The sequence below is a fragment of the Manis pentadactyla genome, chromosome 11, assembly GCF_030020395.1.
Source record: "Manis pentadactyla isolate mManPen7 chromosome 11, mManPen7.hap1, whole genome shotgun sequence".
Taxonomy (NCBI): domain Eukaryota; kingdom Metazoa; phylum Chordata; class Mammalia; order Pholidota; family Manidae; genus Manis; species Manis pentadactyla.
In genome coordinates, this window is record NC_080029.1 from 103,234,733 (window position 1) to 103,252,378 (window position 17,646).

The 17,646-nt window shown below is 35.7% G+C and overlaps 1 protein-coding gene across 1 annotated transcript in view; it reads left to right on the forward strand.

Annotated features, from left to right (window-relative positions):
* UNC13C (unc-13 homolog C) overlaps positions 1 to 17,646 on the forward strand; it is a 591,739-nt gene that overhangs the window by 491,352 nt on the left and 82,741 nt on the right. The window contains exons 23-24 of the mRNA XM_057488818.1: positions 972 to 1,049; positions 13,963 to 14,051. Of these exons, the coding sequence (XP_057344801.1) occupies positions 972 to 1,049; positions 13,963 to 14,051 (167 nt within the window). The remainder of the gene's footprint in view (positions 1 to 971; positions 1,050 to 13,962; positions 14,052 to 17,646) is intronic.

The window sequence follows — 17,646 nt, forward strand, 5'->3', positions numbered from 1 at the left end:
TATAAATAAATTCCTACTATTCTAAGGTCACATCTGGTCCTGTCATAAAGCTTTACCTATTTATGTTATGGTTATATTTCCTCGCCCTTAGAAACAACAAATCAAAAAACATTTTTTAAACATGTATTATGTGTAAGGCTCTGTGCAGTATTCTGTGAGTAAGAAGACAACACAGGTGTACATACAGTGCATTCACGGTCAGCTGGTGAGACAGTAAAAAACAACTGAAATGTAAAGTGAAATAAAACAAATGTCAAGTGACAAAAAGGATACAATTTAGGAAAGAGAATGCTGTGACCTGAATGATAGATATGATTCAAATAGGAAAAGAAGTTCAAGTGAAGAGGCCACATACTATACCAAGTTAGAGAGTCTAGAAAGCACAGGTGTTTTGTGGGGAATAAGCCACTTGGAGTTGAGAGTTAATCGTAATGCAGTAATGCAGTAGGTGCAGATGAAAAGGGAAACATGCCTTGGAGCCAAATAACTAAGGGCCATGAATACCAATGTGTGGCCTTTATTTACAGCCAAAGAGAATCCATTAAGGTGTTTGGTTTGTTTTTTCTTGGACTTTTAAAAATCAAATGGTGTTCTGGTGGTTAAAACAGTGAAAAAAATACAAAAATTTAAGCTAATCTGATTTCTCTTAGAATAAATCTTTAAAAATAGAATTTGGTTAATTTATAAGTGTAAAATGCCACAATGTGAGTAAAAGAAACTTTAGTAGTACATCTTCAGTGGTTTATTGTCTGAGTATATTGTTAAATTTTGTTCCCCAAAGGGGTAATATGTCCCCCCTTCCAGTCTTAACTGTGAAAAAGTATAATCAAAATAGCAGAATTACTCTATCTGGCAAGTATAATAGGAATTTAGTGATAATTGTACACTTATTATCTTTAAGTAAACTCATTCAATAATTTAATCTGTAAAGGATTCTCATGCTACTTTTTTTGTGTTTGCTTTATTTAAAGCCCTGTATATTGATGAACAATATTCAACAATTACGGGTCCAGCTGGAAAAAATGTTTGAATCCATGGGAGGGAAAGAGGTGGGTATGTTTTAATGCCTGCATTTGCCAACTATCTATTTAGAGATCATTAACAATGTATTTCTTGGCTGTGGAAAGTGTCATAATCAAGTGTTTACATGGTACAGCTAAAGAACAGAAAATGATAATCTAAAATACTATTAGCAACTAAGGTGATTATTATCCACAACAAAATACTTCAGTAAATACATTAGAAGTGTGAATTGGGGTGGGGAGGGAGATGGTCAGTAACCTTTTGTGGTGTATACATATGCTACTGATCTGTAAAGTTTTACAAATTGCCAATATTTTTTAACCATACTGTGCAACATCAACTCGATAACGGTGTTTGCTCTGAAATGTGCTTTGCGGTGCTTGGCCCTGGTGGTTCTTGGTGTATCAGTGGTTTATTGGTCACATGCAAAAATCGGTCAGAAATGTGTTGTGTGCTGTGTCTGTAATGTGTCATGTCTTTGTCCAACATCTTCGACTTGCAATTCCATGAGCAGAAGAAGGAAGGAGAAAGATTCTTTTATGAGGTTTGTGATAGTAAGCATCGTATCCTTTACCTGGCTGTTTTCCCCCTTGAACCTGAAAAACATTGCACTTCCTATTTATTCTCATTTGCTTGTTTGGATTAGGCAGACAGTGAAATACCCCTGCTTCCTCCTGCTGCCACAGTTTTTCCTTTTACAAATTGACATGAGCATCCAGGGAATTGAGGACTAGTGTTGGTGCCGAGAGAGAAGGTCATGCCTCTGGCCTTCTCCCACCACCGCCCCTCCATAAAACAATCCCCAGCGCAGCTGGAATGTGTTGATATTTCTAAATTAATATTTTAGTTACAGTGTTCTTTATTGTGGTAAATGTCTAAGATATATGGAAAGCTAAGGTGGATTTCAGAGCAAAGATCCCTTGTATTTCTAGGTTTATAAGGCTGAATATGCTTACTTTAAGATTAGGCCTCTTCACATGTGATGTTTCCTTTAACCCCAAAGAGACATTTATATATTTTCGGCAAATGTCTTTTTCAATATCCCTGGGCCTCAGTCTTTTGAAAAATGAACTTGTTATTTAGCATCCTATCAATGAGAAGCACTGTGAAGGTGCAAAATTTCAAAAATGAGCTTTTGTGAGTTGTGTTTCCACTGCAGTCAGTTTATTTTATATAAATTAAAGTTCCATTCCACAAAGTGTGTTAATGGTTGTTGTATGGCTTGAGGGCATCAATCCCATTTTCAGAATTCTTTTCTGAGCTAGGTGAGCACCAGCAATTGGGGATCATAATTGGAGATTCCCTTTTGAATTTTAGTGCTATTTCATATTCAGACTTAAAGGCAACTTATTATTTTGAAAAGGAGTAAATAAATTATTGACTTATGTTGGAGAATTCTATCTCTTTTAGTGAATTTGCATCATTTAAGGATGAAGTTATGTTTAAAATGCCATATTTCCAGAAATTTCTCCCAATGCTACAACTATTTATTTCATTACTATTCCATGGTTGGAACTCTAATGTGAGCAATATATTGCTGAGCTTAATATTAACCAGACAAATCAGACCTGTAATTGAAGTAAACTGTGTGAGCCCAGCACCTGCTAACTGAAAATATTGTGGGGCAGCTTGTTCACCACACAAAAATGGATTCCTTATTTCAGATAAAAACAAGAGCTTGAAATGTACAGGTATTACATGATAAATGTAGTTGCTAAATCACAGACTCTTCTTACTGGACAAAATGAAGATACAAATACTAGGGTTGGTGCCTTCTCCCTTTATAATTCCTGCAATGTCAATTTCTAAACTCCTCATACATAATGCAAAGGGAAAATTCAATTAAGTAAATGAATGTCTAGCTTCTTACAATGCAACTTGTTAGGGGGACAGTGTAGACCCTAGTCCTGTCTTCTGTATTTAAATACTTTGATCTCTCCCTCTTTTTACCCTCTTTCTCTGTTTAGGTGTCTCCCTTTCTTTGCAGTTTTTTTCTCTTACTCTTTCCCATTTGTATCTCTTGTCATCTGTTCCTAAAGAAAAAGCTTCAGGCAGGCCCAGTCAGCACTGGAAAAGGGCCTGGTGAAACATCAGGAGGAAGCAAGACCTGAACCCAAGTCTGAGTGTAACATGCAGCTTCCTAGACAGAAATAAACTTTATTAATACAGAATTGTGCTGGAGTTGCTGGTTTCTACACTCAGCCTCCTCCAGGAAGCAGAATCTCAAAATAATAGAGTCTCTTTCTAATCCAGTTATCTGTACATGGCAGTATCTGAATGGGTTCTTTAACTTGGTGCTGGTATGAAGATGAAAAAGGATTTTATTGAGAATGACAGAATCCACCCTTAGAGATGAGGAGAACATACAGCACTTGATACTCTTCATGTTCAATGGCCTTTTAAGGCAATCCAGTGTGTACTAATGCCAATTCCCAGCTTCTCCTCACAGTGGAACTGATCATAAAACCTTGACAGATTTAGCTAAGAGAAACTTTTCCAGCCTACTTCTTATTCTACTACTTTTAGGAGTTTCTTATTATTTTGTACCCCACCATCTGTGACACAATGTGTACCTCTTGCCACAAAAATCTAATTAGCAAATGATTGCTTGTGCACTTGCTCAAAATCGTTTTTAATGCCATGTGTTTATTAGTGGGCTTCTAACAACAGCATCGCTTGCCTGTAATACCATCTGCAAAGTGCTGGCCGTTTGCAGTCTTGGTTGCATGCTGCTGCAGCTCTCTGCTGCTTTAACCCAACCACGGTCGGGGCAGGTGCTCTTTCCTTGCAGGATCAGCCTTTTCTCTTCTAGAAACAGAAATAGTGTTTGAAACCTTTTTTGGTGGAAAAATCTACTCTTCTTATGGAATCCAAGATGGAAACATTGCACAGCACTATGACAATCTTGGAGCTATGCTGTCTGCAGTGGCTCCAAAAGCAGTCACTGTTAACAGATGCGTGCACAATATCCTGTGGGCCATGCAGGCACCTTCTTTCCCAGAGTCCTATTTAGGAAAGAAAATCAAAGGAGAATAGCGAGCCACTAAATATCTTCTCCTATCAAGTCACTCTCAGGCACTCTTCCCTGGATAACAATTAGGAGCATGTTTTAGCATAACAGCTCTCTGATTATTCCAGAGAATACTAAAAATATATAACAATAATAATGTCACACGAACCATGAAATGAAAGCAACCTTTAGGAATGTGGCCCAGAGTTTGTTTTGTAAAAAAAAATATCCCTGGTGATTTTTTAATATGCATACAGTTTTAGGAATCACTTTTTTAAAACATAAAATAGCCAATCCATGGCATGAACTGATGAGCTAGAAGTTAATTTATTTATGCCACAACCCCCATACTGTGTTACCTGTCCTTTATAATGTAGTAACAGCAAAGTGATCATTAGGATGCCAGGTAATAATTTTCATTCATTGATGAATGATAGTTTTATTATCTTATATTAGCTTAACTCAGACATAAAACAGGCATACTTCAGTTTATATTAATAGCTTAATTATTTTCTTAGTATAATGCAGGACATAGCAATCACAAACAATACCTAGTCTGTGTTCATTTTTTTTCATAAAAACATATTGTTGCAGCCTACAAAAACAACTTAGTTGTGGTTCTTTAATCTGCAATCTAATTTGTGTAAGTACATGAAAAAGAAAGTCAGATAATCCAAAATTTAATTTCTTCACAGGAAGTCATAAGATATTGGTTATGAAACTCTACGGAACTTGCATTCCAGTAATCGATTTACAATTTTGACTGTGCTGTGTAAGCACAAGATGCATTACACCTTCACAATATTGTATTGGTACTACTGTCTTCAATGGTAGAATCCATAATTACCCATAAGCCTGCTAACTTACTGACAGTACTTCAAATTCTATAAGTTAGCCATTATTAACATATTTAGGGGAAATGTAGTGTGGGGAAGTTGGGGTTCCTATGGCCAGGGTCCTCACTGAACTTAAACCACCTGATGATGTAACTGGCCTGTTGCTGGGCTGCCGCTTCCACACCTTTAGGCAATAAGATATTATTGCGCTATACAGAGAGCTCGGCCCAGTGCTCTGGGCGGAGGTGGAGACGTTAGTGCTCAATCTACCACGGGAGACCAAGCCGGGTAATAAACCCTTTCACCCCAAAGAACATTTTGCTGTCAATTTCTTTGGTCACACTGAATCCATAGCGAACTTGCCTGGAGCTGAAACCCATTGGCAAGATATGCAGAAAGGGTTGTTTGCTTAGCTAAAAATTCTCGCGCTGTGCTGACCACAAAGCAAACCCGTTAGGTACAATGGCAATGTTATTTTATTGATATGTCTCAAAAGGATTGAATGTCTGCCTCATCTTGTTGTGTATACTTTCCTGAACAGGGCCAAGAAATCTGGAACATAACCCCACCTGTCTTAAAAATGTTTATGTATTAATGAGCAACTTGATTCTTTTGTTTTATAAATGCATATGTGCATTGCTTTTCACTTTTTAATAATGGTTTTTATGTGTCAGTTAGAAACTGCATCTGACTACTCAAAAGTGTGTGTATGTAGCTGATTGAAATTTACTGTAAAATCCATTAGACATATGGACTACATCTTCAGCTAAGCAATCCCCCACCAGAGTGAAAAGATACTAACCTCTGTCATGTTTTGCGTAGAACTGTCCTCTAACTTCATACTTGCTGGTTGCTGCCTTAAAGGATGTAATACCCCATGCCAATAGTTCTTGACCTTTACCATGAATCAGAACTAGCTGGAGAGCTGATTAAAAACACGTTGCTGAATTCCATCCCAAGACTGATTCAGTAGGTCTGGGTGGGGCCTGATGATTTGCATTTCTAACAAATCCCCAGTCAATGCTCATGTTACTGGTCAGGGGACCACATTTTTGAGAATTACTGCTTGTAGCTTTTAGGACAGCAACCAGGTAATTAGGAAATGGCTCAGAACACTCCTTTGTTCTATCCTAACCAACCTACTGAAAATATTGTGAATCATGAGAACACAAGGGATTTACTGTATTTGAATGGATCTTGAGATAGCATGCAACAGTGCAGGCAAATATTTGTATTAAGGAATGTAGTAAAATCCAAAATATAGATGACCAATTTGCAGTCATACAAAAGTATCATATTTTTTTTAACATTCCGGATGTTGTATTTGCATTTTATATATAATCTTATTAAAATAGATGTTATAGTTATATGAGGCTAAGTTTTCTATTCAGGTTTCTGATCTGCCTCACCTTTCCTCCTTAACGTAAATAGAGATATAATTCACTAGTTGATACATTAATGAGAATCAATCTGCTGTTTCCATCTCCTTTTCAACAAGTAAAAAGTAAATTAAGAAAACAATGTATTAGATGTCATTAAATAGTGGACAATTGTAACTGTTCATGTTATATCTTCCTTTTAGTTCCAAAATTATTTCTTAAAGTAATTTGCATAGTTCTTCCTATTTGATAAAAGTATCTATTGTTTTCTACTTTTATTTACTGCATCTATAGGACAGCAGGAGTTAACACAGCAAGTTTATTAAAGGAGTCGAAATCCCCCAATATTTTCTAAACTCAAACATGTCTTTTAAATGAAAGTTGTGATTGTTATAGCTTATTCTACCATAGTTCAGAGAAAAAACTGAAACCTCTAGCATCTTGTTGTGTAAATAAAACTCAAAGGTGAGATGTCATTTGGGTGAATTCAGTAAAAGCAAGCAGTTATTTTTAATTGTATGGCAGGAGATTGTTTGAAGTGCTGGCCTTTTATTTGGCAGCATGAAGATATTGTCTGGTTTCTCTCTCCTCCTAACCATCTCTGCAATTAGAGTTAACAAATTGGACTTAATAGAAAATTAAGAGAATAATGAGGGCCAGAAGGGCAAATTGCATGGAGATGATTTAATAAATATGAATAAGAATCAACACTACCACATAAAGTTCAGATAACCACTAAGCATGCAAAATTAAGAAAACGTGCTGCCTAGGAGGCTGAGAGGTTTCTGGGTGGGTGATGCATGTCAAAGTGAAATACAGATGCAGGCAGGTGCTGCTTGTTAACCTCATTCCCCAGGGATCAGAGGGTTACTCTTGAGCCACCAAATCTCTTTTTAAACACACCTCCCTGTGAACCTTAAGAAAACTTGAGAGAGAATACAAGCCACAGCCATGAGAGAAAGAGAGTTTTACTTTAACTGATATTTTCTATAATAAACCTATTTTATTGTCTTGTTGTGATCCCCTTCAATTTCTTATGCCTATCTTAACAGACCATGAATCAATGCAGAAATTAGTAAAATTTGTGTCTTTAACCCCGCCAGTCTCCCTCTTCTACTTAACTGAGTGGCCCTCAGGAACCTCATGCAAATGGCTCCTGTCGCTTGATTTTCAACGGGTTCTCAGTTCAGTTGATGAGACAGATTATATTCACACCACCTAACAGTGGATGGATGCAGTAATGTGAACAGCCAAATGGAGAAAGACAGTGAGACAAAAAGGCAGTATTTACAGAAAAGATTCTGAACATAAATTTTGTGTCTCATTATTTCTACTCCTGACTTAACCCTACTCTGTACAGTTTCAGAGTTAGCAAATAGATGGAGCTAGTAAGCCCTAGTTATCATACTTTTGGTTTTTATTTTTTATGTCCAATTTCAGGAAAGAATTTCTTAAAAGAATATAGCTTCTTAGAATGCTGTTTTTCAGTCCTCATGCTGCGCCAGAATGTTTCATGTGACATGACAATATTATCCGGGCCATGGTTTTCCCTACCTGTAAAGAAGAGGGAATTGAACTATATTATTTCTGAAGTTCATTCTAGTTCTAAAATTCTGTGATTATAAGGACAAGAACCTTCTTAACAATCCATTGAGTACACATTGTGGGTGAAAAGGAATAAAAAATATTTAAGAGAAAAGAATGGTGTATCACTCATATGAGGCTTGACGATATAATTTTTTTTTAATTCAGAGATATAGAAATAGAAAAATTTGTCATGTATTCACTAACTCAAACTATACTGGATGAGTAGGCATTTTTCCCCTCAGTTGTCTAGGCTGAAAAACCTAACAGCATATCTCAAAGGCATTTACTTGATTTGAAACACAATGACAGCTGAATCTACTGCATCATTTCTCTAATTAGGATAAGAGACAGCTACTGATGTTCATCTTTTTGAAACCAAAAAGTTGGAAGCATGAATTTTTATGACTGTTACCCCTAGAATAACAGTTTGTGTAAAGCCATGTGGCACAGGGAAAATGCTATAGTCTATCCCTGAAAATGACCTTTAAGTTCTTCAGAAGTGTCTCTCCTAAGAGGAATAAAAAAAGAAACAAAACTCAGGGTAGCCCTGGTAGAGTTGGTACATGTTTGTCTGCAATAGAGAGGACTGTGGATTCTGTTATTTCTGATAACATACCTCAGAATCCATGCTGAGCACCACAGCTCTACAAAGTGGTTTAGGCCATTTTAAGGAGAGTGACTTCCTGGTGAATTCATTAGGGTTTTTCGCTGATTTCTTATTCACATGTTTTAAAGTTGAGCTAGGTGTTTTAGGATGGATAAATTCTGGTCAAATATAAAAGAGTTAAAGAGGAGTGATCTTTTCAAAATAAAAGAAATAGTAAGAGTCTAGATAAGATATTAAGAACATGCCTGAAGCACTTCCCTGCCTGAAAGCCAGCTAGAAAGGTCAGCAGGTGCCATGATCAAATTTGGGCTTTATTAACACAACTCTAGGAACAGTTAAGAGAAGGGGGAAAGAAGGAACACAATTCAGAAATGATCACAATATAGTGTGGATGAGAAAAATTCTGCATCGGAAAATGGAAAGGACAGGACAGATGAAGGAGACATCTCAGAGGTGTTATCAACCATATTTGGTATCCAAGTGAATATGGAAGGAAGAAGGCAGAGAGGGGTCAAAGATGACTCACATTTCTGCCTTAAACAACTATATGCTATCAATCCAATAATAAGACAATAAGAAAAATAAGGATGGACAGGTAATAAGTTCACTTTTTGATATGTTGAGCTTGAGGTCATCAAAGTGGAAAAGGCTAATAGGCATATGGGAATATGGATATGATGCTTCGCATTCTGTCAAAGCTGCAGATAATAGATTCAGGGTCATAGGCCTAAAGAGGGGCATTGCAGCCTGAGGCATGGATGATTGCTCAAGAAGAGACTATAGAGTGAAAAAACAAAAGAAGACTGGGAAGGGAAAACTGATGGACATTAATATCTAAGGATCCCAGAGGAAAAGAAATCAACAAAAGAGGTAGACATATCTGATGGAAAAATAGCTTGGAGAAGGTAGACTGCGGAGAAGTAAGGGAATAAAGACCTTGAGAAGTTAACAGCAGTATAAATGCAGGCTGAGTAGGATAAAGTCATAGGATTTGGCAATTAAGACATCATTGGTGACCTATATGTGAATATTTCAGTGAAATATCCATAGCAGAAACCACACAACAGAGGATTAATGAGTATTTATGAGGCAAAAAATTTCATAGTAATGTTGTGAGTAGTTTGAAGGTCCAAAGATAATATTAGAAGATATTATTTGGAACTACCATGAGAAGGCAGTTCCAAATAAGTTGTTTTGTTTTATTATTTCCTTTTTTTTAAATTTTAAAGTAAATATTTGGAAACATTTTTAGGATGGGGTAATAAAAATAATGGTGGAGGGACTGAAGATAGAGAGGGATAACTGATGAAATAAAATCCAAAGAGAACCCTGGAGCTCAAGGTGAAAAATGTTTCCCATGAAAGTGAGGCTTTCTTTTTTCATAGAAACAGTTGGTGGAGTTTGCCTTTATTGAAGAATTTTCTGCAAAAATTTTGAAGAATGTATGAAACCCACAAGACTAATCATCAAATTTTAGACCCTGTGTAGGTGAGGGCCAGAGAGTGATCACCCTGCCTGATCTGCACTTCTTTAGATGAACAAACAATGGAACCCTAATACTGATGAGCTGAACACTAAAAAAGGCAGCCTAATAGCCCACAGAAAAGAGAAAGGACATGAAATAGCAAGGAACACTGTGGGAAAGGAAAAAGTTCACTCTAAAGGGTCTCAACTTCTTCCAAAATGGTCCTTATTTTTCAAGAATTTGTATTGAGTTATGGAAGGACTTTAAATGCCACTTTCCAACCCACTAGTTCATCTCTAGCAAGAGCCTGATGGTTGGATTAACAATTGCTGTTGCAAGAGGCTGAAATAGTATGAATCCCCTTTTGGTACCTTGGGGAAAGAATCTGTACTGGAAAAAAGCATGCAGAGTGGGTCTGGTAACCATATTTTTGGAACCAAACAAAGACCAAGACATAGTCTGACATGGTTTGGCAATGAGACAAAACTTTGAAATCAGGACTTAGTTGGTGACTCCAAAATATATGGTTGCTAAGGAAAAGATTTCAAATGCAAACGTGTTCGATTAATGGTCAATGCAAAATATCAGTCCAAAGAGGAGAATAATTAGAAAAGAGTGTTGTATGGACAGTAATAGTAAACAGAACAGTCAGTACAGAAGCTGGAGTTCCTAACAGCCTGGGGCAAACATCAGCTGGGGAAAGAATTGCCAAAGGAGGAGATAAGTGATCTGCCTTTCAAAGGAAAAATAGAGTGAGACTAACGGACCAATAACTTCAAAGATACCTTGTCTGCTAGATGTCTCTTCCAGAAAGTCATTTGTATTACCATAGGTCAAGAGTATAAAATATCTCCATGGCATAAAAACTCAAATGTTACCTTTTATTACTATGGTTTGTTCTGATCAACAGAACCTCTGTTTACCAGCCTAGATTTTGGAATTCCCAAACTTTTACTAGAGTGTGGGTGAAATCTGTATTGAAAACTTCACTATAAATTCAGAATTTGACTTTGAGTAATGTCAAATTTTCATGGAGTATTTTTTTTTTTTTGCCAGTCAAGTTGTTCAGGAATACATGCTAATTCAGTTTCTAATTTAGAATAGTTTATTAACTGTGACTTTTGAATGCTAGAATTTTTTTTCTTTTCAGCTTGTTTATTTTGCTTTGAATAATAACTAAAAAATGATACAAAAAAAGGTTCAAGTTAATTTTGATGTTGATGTCATATTACTTATAGAACTAGATTAAGTTTTAAACCTTTGTGAAGAAAAAATTAGGTAAACTTTTACCTTTCCAAAATAGCCAAAGATTTGTAAAATATGCTTTTGATAATTTAGGCAATAAAGTCTCAAAGCCTAAATTATTGTGTCTTAAAAACTTTAGGGAGTTTTCAGGAGTAAGGAAAATTTCATCAATTTTGGCACATAAAGAAATGCAAAACTCAAGTACTGATGAATTTGCTGACTACAGAGGTTTTTTTGTAATTAGATGAGTGTGATATTTATGCCCATTATTATTACATAAGACCTGCAATTTGCATATTGTCCTCAAAACCACTGTTCTTATTTAATGGTTTATAGTACGATTTGGATAACATGAACATCAAAATACTTAACTGAAACTAAAAATTTTCCTTTTTTTCTTTGCCCTGGCTACATGCCAGAGGCATTCTGTCTGCAACTACTTAGAAACTCATGCTTCTACCAGGAAATGAAAACTGGCATCCAGTACTTAAAGTGCTATAGTTTGACAATTTCTGAATTTCAAGTAACAACCAATTGCTTCATAAAAATTTTCCATTCACAAAATACCAAAAATGGACTAAAAAAAATGGGAAAATAGCATAATTTCATTGAGCTGACCTATCTAATCATTTTTGTATGACTTTAAAGTCATTATCCTATCAAGTGAACACACTGCCTCAATGTGTATATCAAACTAACATGAAAACAAAATATACATTTTAAATAAGCAACCCCATTTCCTGAAGAAAATCCTACTCTTGGAGTCATATCCTTGGAGGGGGTGTATGTGTGGGTGGGAAACGACCTCATCCCTCCACAGGGATTACCAAAGAGAGGGGAGTCTGAAGAAGACCATCAGGGGGGCTTTGCTCTCATTCCCTATTCCCCAACACTTTTATTCAAATAAAATCAGGTTAAAATTGCTAGTAAGGCAGTGGCAAGATAACATAATAATGATACACTCAGCTTGTGTGGTTCCCTAGGATTGCAGTGGGTAATCCACATGTTTTCTTGGTTAAGGTTTGTGGAGTTACGGTTTATTAGGTTAATTGTGTTTAAATGCATATTAGTATCAGGTCTTTGTAAAATAAGTACTATCTCATTGTCTTTCTGAATCACTCACTGCCTTGCAACTGGTTATAGCTGAATGGAACTCTCATAGCATGAGCCTCAAGAATATTCTAAGTTTCCAGCTCCTTAGAGAAGTCTCCATCTGTTCTGGTGGCCTGTGTGTCTGTGAATAGGAGTTGTAAGCTTATCTGATGATAGACAGAAAAAAAGTTGTAAAGAGTCCAGAAGAATCACATCAGCTCAATAGAGGGGCAGAAACTAACCAATTCTGAAATCATCTGGATTGTAGTCAAAACTGATATTAAGGATTGGTTTTATATAATCAATCAAGTTTCAGATGCCAAATACAATTTTCTATATCCATTTTAATGTTTTTAGTTATACTAAGGCAAGTCAGAATTACCCAGCTGCTGAGGTATATAAATAGTACTTCTTAATAATGTCTTATAGCACTAGAAAATGTCCTGGGAGGATTACAGGATTTATGGCAAGTAAGTGCCCCCAGGGACACTATTAGGTCCTAGTCTGGCTCCCAGGAGTTCAAACTGATAGTGGGTTCTTTATTTTCCAGTGTCCTTCTTAAGTTCTCCTGTTTATACTAAGACTGCCTTTAATTTGTTCTACTCCTAAAAGCTGGCTTCACCCCATCCTCTACTTTTCAATAATAGTTCAGCTTGTGCAAGAACTGTAGGTATTAATGGTAGAAAACTGAATTTCTAAAGACTCATAGGAAGAGTGATGTAATTTCAGAGCATATTCTAGATTTCCCTTTACATGAATTCCTGTCTACTTGACACAACACATCCATCTTAAGTCATCCTTTTTTGACAACTAGTTTGCAAAAACATAATTAACAAATAGCATAAAATTTTCTGAAGTGCTGGTAAAGTTTTTGCACTTAAGTACAAAAATGTTCTGCCAAGTTAATTGATGTATTTGTTTATAGTATAAGGTATTTTGCAATGGTTGACGTTTTTTAAAGAACTAAAATCACATAAAAAGAATAAATTTTAAAGTTTGCATATAAGAACAAGCATCAACTATAAATTATCTCATTTAATTATTTCTTCTTTTGCCCCCAAATTTGCCCAATAGCTTAGCTTCAAGGTATAAGTACTTGAATACTTAAAATTTGAATCTTGAACTCTGAGTTGCGAATTGGCATCCAGCAAGAGAAGTTAGGTCTGTTACCTCCAGAGCAACATTGGAATGGTTGGATAATTTCTTTTTCCTATTACTTTTAATTCCACAGTTAGAACATCTTCAAGTAAGACACAGTACTCAAAAATTAATTTTTCTTACCACTTAAAAAATTTTTAATAGCTGTGTTTATTTACAAGGGTATGAAAAATCAAAATAAATTTTGAAGCAACACATATATTCAACTGATGTATATATAACATGTTAAATTTTCTAAGTTACGAAGTTACCATGTTCTGGAAGTTACTTTGTCTTGCCTTGCATCCCATTGCTGTAACCAACGAAGGCTTTGCTATCTAGCTCTTGTTTCTATGCATGCTATGCATTTTGATGAATTGTTTTTCATGTATAAGAACTCATCTGGTTTATTTAGAATGTCCTGAATTTTGCATTTTCAAAGGTAAAAAAAAAGGAAGGAAAAAAGCGTATGTTTGTTACAGTGTTTGAAGTTTACTTTATAAAAGTAAAATGTTTCTCAGAGAAACAACAGCATGCTTTCTTAGAACTCCAGAGTAACACTGCTTATGGTCTCTCTGCAGCTAGATCCTGAAGCTAGTGGGATCCTGAAAGAACTTCAAGTTAAACTCAGTGGGGTTCTAGATGAGCTCAGTGTCACTTACGGTGAAAGGTAAGTGGCCTAAGTAGCTGTTATACAAATGTATTAGGTATCAGTTAATACTAATCATGCATTCAACACTGTTTCTCTCCTCGGACTAGCTAGCTCCATTCAACTTAAAAATCAATCTAAGCATCATCTCCTCTGAGCAGTCTTCCATGACCCCACAATCTAACAGTGGCATCTTGCTGTGTGCTCCCCAAACTGTGTGTGCCCTTCAGCTGGGAAGCTCTGACAACATTATTCCTGTTTCTCTCACTTTACTATGCTGCTTAAGTGAAGAAACCATATTTCATTCCTATTTGCAATTCTAGTGTTTAGAGCTTAGAAGTTGGCTGTTGCAAGAAAGGAGGGAGGGAGGAAGGCAGGAAAAAACCTTTACATACGTCAGAAGTCTGAGTTGTGTCCATGTTATTTACATCAGTGTGTTTGCACTTCCAGAGAAATAAACTCTAGTCCTATAACTGAATGAAGTCAGGATTCTAGGCTTTAGGTTTAAGAATCTTAGGATGAAATTACACTATGGGGAAACTACTAACACTTCTATGTTTGTTTCTATTTTTTAAAAATTCATTTTGCTTGTCTATGGTATGGTTCTAAAGAGAGATTAGTTCATCCTAGATAAACTTCATTTTGGTCCTACAGGAAAAAACCATCATCTCATCATCAAATGTTAAAATAGGCAGGAAAGCAAATACATCTTTGAAGAGGCTCATTAATTTCATTAGAATTTGTTTTAAATAGTAGTTCAATAAATGTTGACTTATTATTTTAAACTGTGTGTTCAGTTTAATAATAAATGTGTGTTTAATTAATAGTCAAATCAGACTATTAAATTTACTCATAGGGTGAAGGCTAGCTCTCTCTTTGAATCCCATTCATCACTCATTGTGTTTCAGAAAGATAAATGCTTAATAAATGTTTATGAGTTGATCATGTTACTTTGAAATCAGAAAGACTAAATAGAAAAAGGCACTGACAGCATCATACTTTTCCTGAAATATAGGAATGAGGCAAAGTAAAGAAAAACCCCATACTTGGCCTTCTCTTCACTTCAGGAGTGTGTTCATTGTCTTTATACAGCCTACCTTCACATCTCTGGTGTGAGATGCAGCCTTGCTGTACTGAGCTTAAAGCAATTGTACTTCCTTCTGTTTTGTGTTGTCAGCTGACCTGTATGATTCTTCTTTCTCAGCCTTAATGTTTATAAGCAATTGGAAGTTTCTGTCTACCTGATTTTGGAAAGGCAGACATGGTCCTAGAGTTTTTGTAGCTCGCTGCTCTGTGTTTGGATGACACTTGGCAATGGGCCTTTGGTCAGCCATGGTAGGCTTACCTCTCCTTACACTAGTTGTGAATTAATATGTGGTTAACAAAGAGACTGTTGCCTTCAACTAGGAAGGCAAAAATAGAGATTATTTAGCAGTCAGAGACAGAGAAGAGGGGTCGGGAAAAGCTCGGTGTGTTGGCAACTTTATGGGAAATAAGATTCCTAAGCAGAATAGAAACTAGAATATAAATAGAAAAAGTATATTCAAGTTCCTTTCTGTAACGTATTTGAATCATCCTTATGAACAAGTAGTTTTTGTTTATTTTGTTTGATGGGGGAATATTCAGATTATAAAGGCTAAAATGTAAATTATGATCTGAAAGAAATCTGAACAAACTTCAGTTACGAAATAAGGAGTGGTTCCCCTAGGAGGACACTTGAAGTTTATGTGAAGCCAGCTATTTCAACCTAGATATTGAAACACCTGTTTACCCAGTATCTATTTATTCATTATTTTTTAAATATAGAAAAGAATTTAATAATTTGTTCATTTAGGGCTTGGATTATTTAATAAACCACCTACATGCCATGCCTTATTTATAAATGAATATTATCCTATGCTTGTTACTGTGGATTTATTCCCTGTGCTAACAACCAGGTCTATATCACGCACATAGTGTGGGTGGGTAGTCCATTATGATCCGTGTGATTATGCTGTGAAGTCAAATTGGATAATTTAGTCTGAATTCACCTTTCTTAGAGTCTAAATTAGAGCCTTAAAATTAAGTGCATAATTAATTGCCTCAAATCCATTTCATCTGGTGTTATTAAAACCCACAATTAAATAATTCTGGATATGTAGCTGGTAGGATGATTTTGCAGTAAAGCCAGGGCAGAGTCAAACCTCACATCTGAAGGCCTGGTTCCTGGGTTCCTGACATGCCCACAGGATACCCACCTGGGAAGTGAGACTGCATGATAACATTTCAGGGATTCTTAAAGATGTTCTTAACATTTTCAAAACTTGTGCCATTTGGGATTCTGCTTACAACAGATATTTTGCATTTTGGTGTTCTGGTTTTCTACTTCTCTTATTAATTAAAAATTGTTGACATGTGATAATAGTTTCAGGTGTACAACATAATGATTTAAGAATTATATATACTCCATATATAGGTGAGATATATGATATTTGTCCGTCTCTCTTATTTCATTTAGCATAATACCCTTTAGGTCCCTCCATGTTGTCACAAATGGCAAGATTTCATTCTTTGTATGGCTGAGTAATATTCCATTATATATATGTTCTACAGCATCTTTATCCATTCATCTATTGATGGAAACAGGTTGTTTCCATATAGTGGCTATTGTAAATAATGAGACAATTAACAAAGAATGCATGTATCATAGTGTTTTTATTTCCTTTAGGTAAATACACAGTTACAACCCAGTGATTCTACTTCTGTTATTTACCAATTCACAAGGGTTGCATTTTCTCCACATCCCCTCCAACACTTGTTATTTCATGTCTTTTTGATAATAGCCATTCTGAGAGGTATGAGGTGATATCTCATGTGGTTTTGATTCACATTTCCCTGATGATTAGTGATATTGAGCATATTTTCATGTGTCTGTTGGCCGTCTGTATGTCGTTAGAAAAATTTCTCTGCCTACTTATTAAGCAAATTATTTGTGGTTTTGGTGTTGAGCTGTATGAGTTCTTTATGTATTTTCAGTATTAATCCCTTATTGGATATATCATTTGAAAATATTCTCCCATTCAGCAGGTTGCCTTCATTTTGTTGATGGTTTCCTTCACTGTACAGAAGACTTTTTAACGTAGTTCCACTTATTTTTGCTTTTGTTTCCCTTGCCTGGAGAAATATATCCAAAAAACAACTGCTGAGGCAATGTCTAAGAGTTTACTGCCTACATTTTCTTCTAGTTTTATGGTTTCAGGTCTTACATTTAATTCATTACAAGTTTATCTTTTATGTATGGCATAAGAAAGTGGTCTGGTTTCATTCTTTTGCATATAGCTGTCCAGTTGTCATAATACCATTTATTGAAAAGACACTCTTTTCTCCATTGTATATTCTTGCCTCCTTTGACATATATTAATTGACCATATAAGCATGAGTTTATTTCTGGGTTCTCTATTCTGTTCTATTGGTCTACATGTCTATTTTTGTGCCAATAACATACTGTTTTGATTACTATAGCTATGTAGATACCTGGGATGTGGTACCTCCAGCTTTTTCCTTATCAAGATTGTTTTGGCTGTTCAGCTCTTTGGTGGTTCCTTATAAATTTTAGGATTATTTGTTCTAGTTCTGA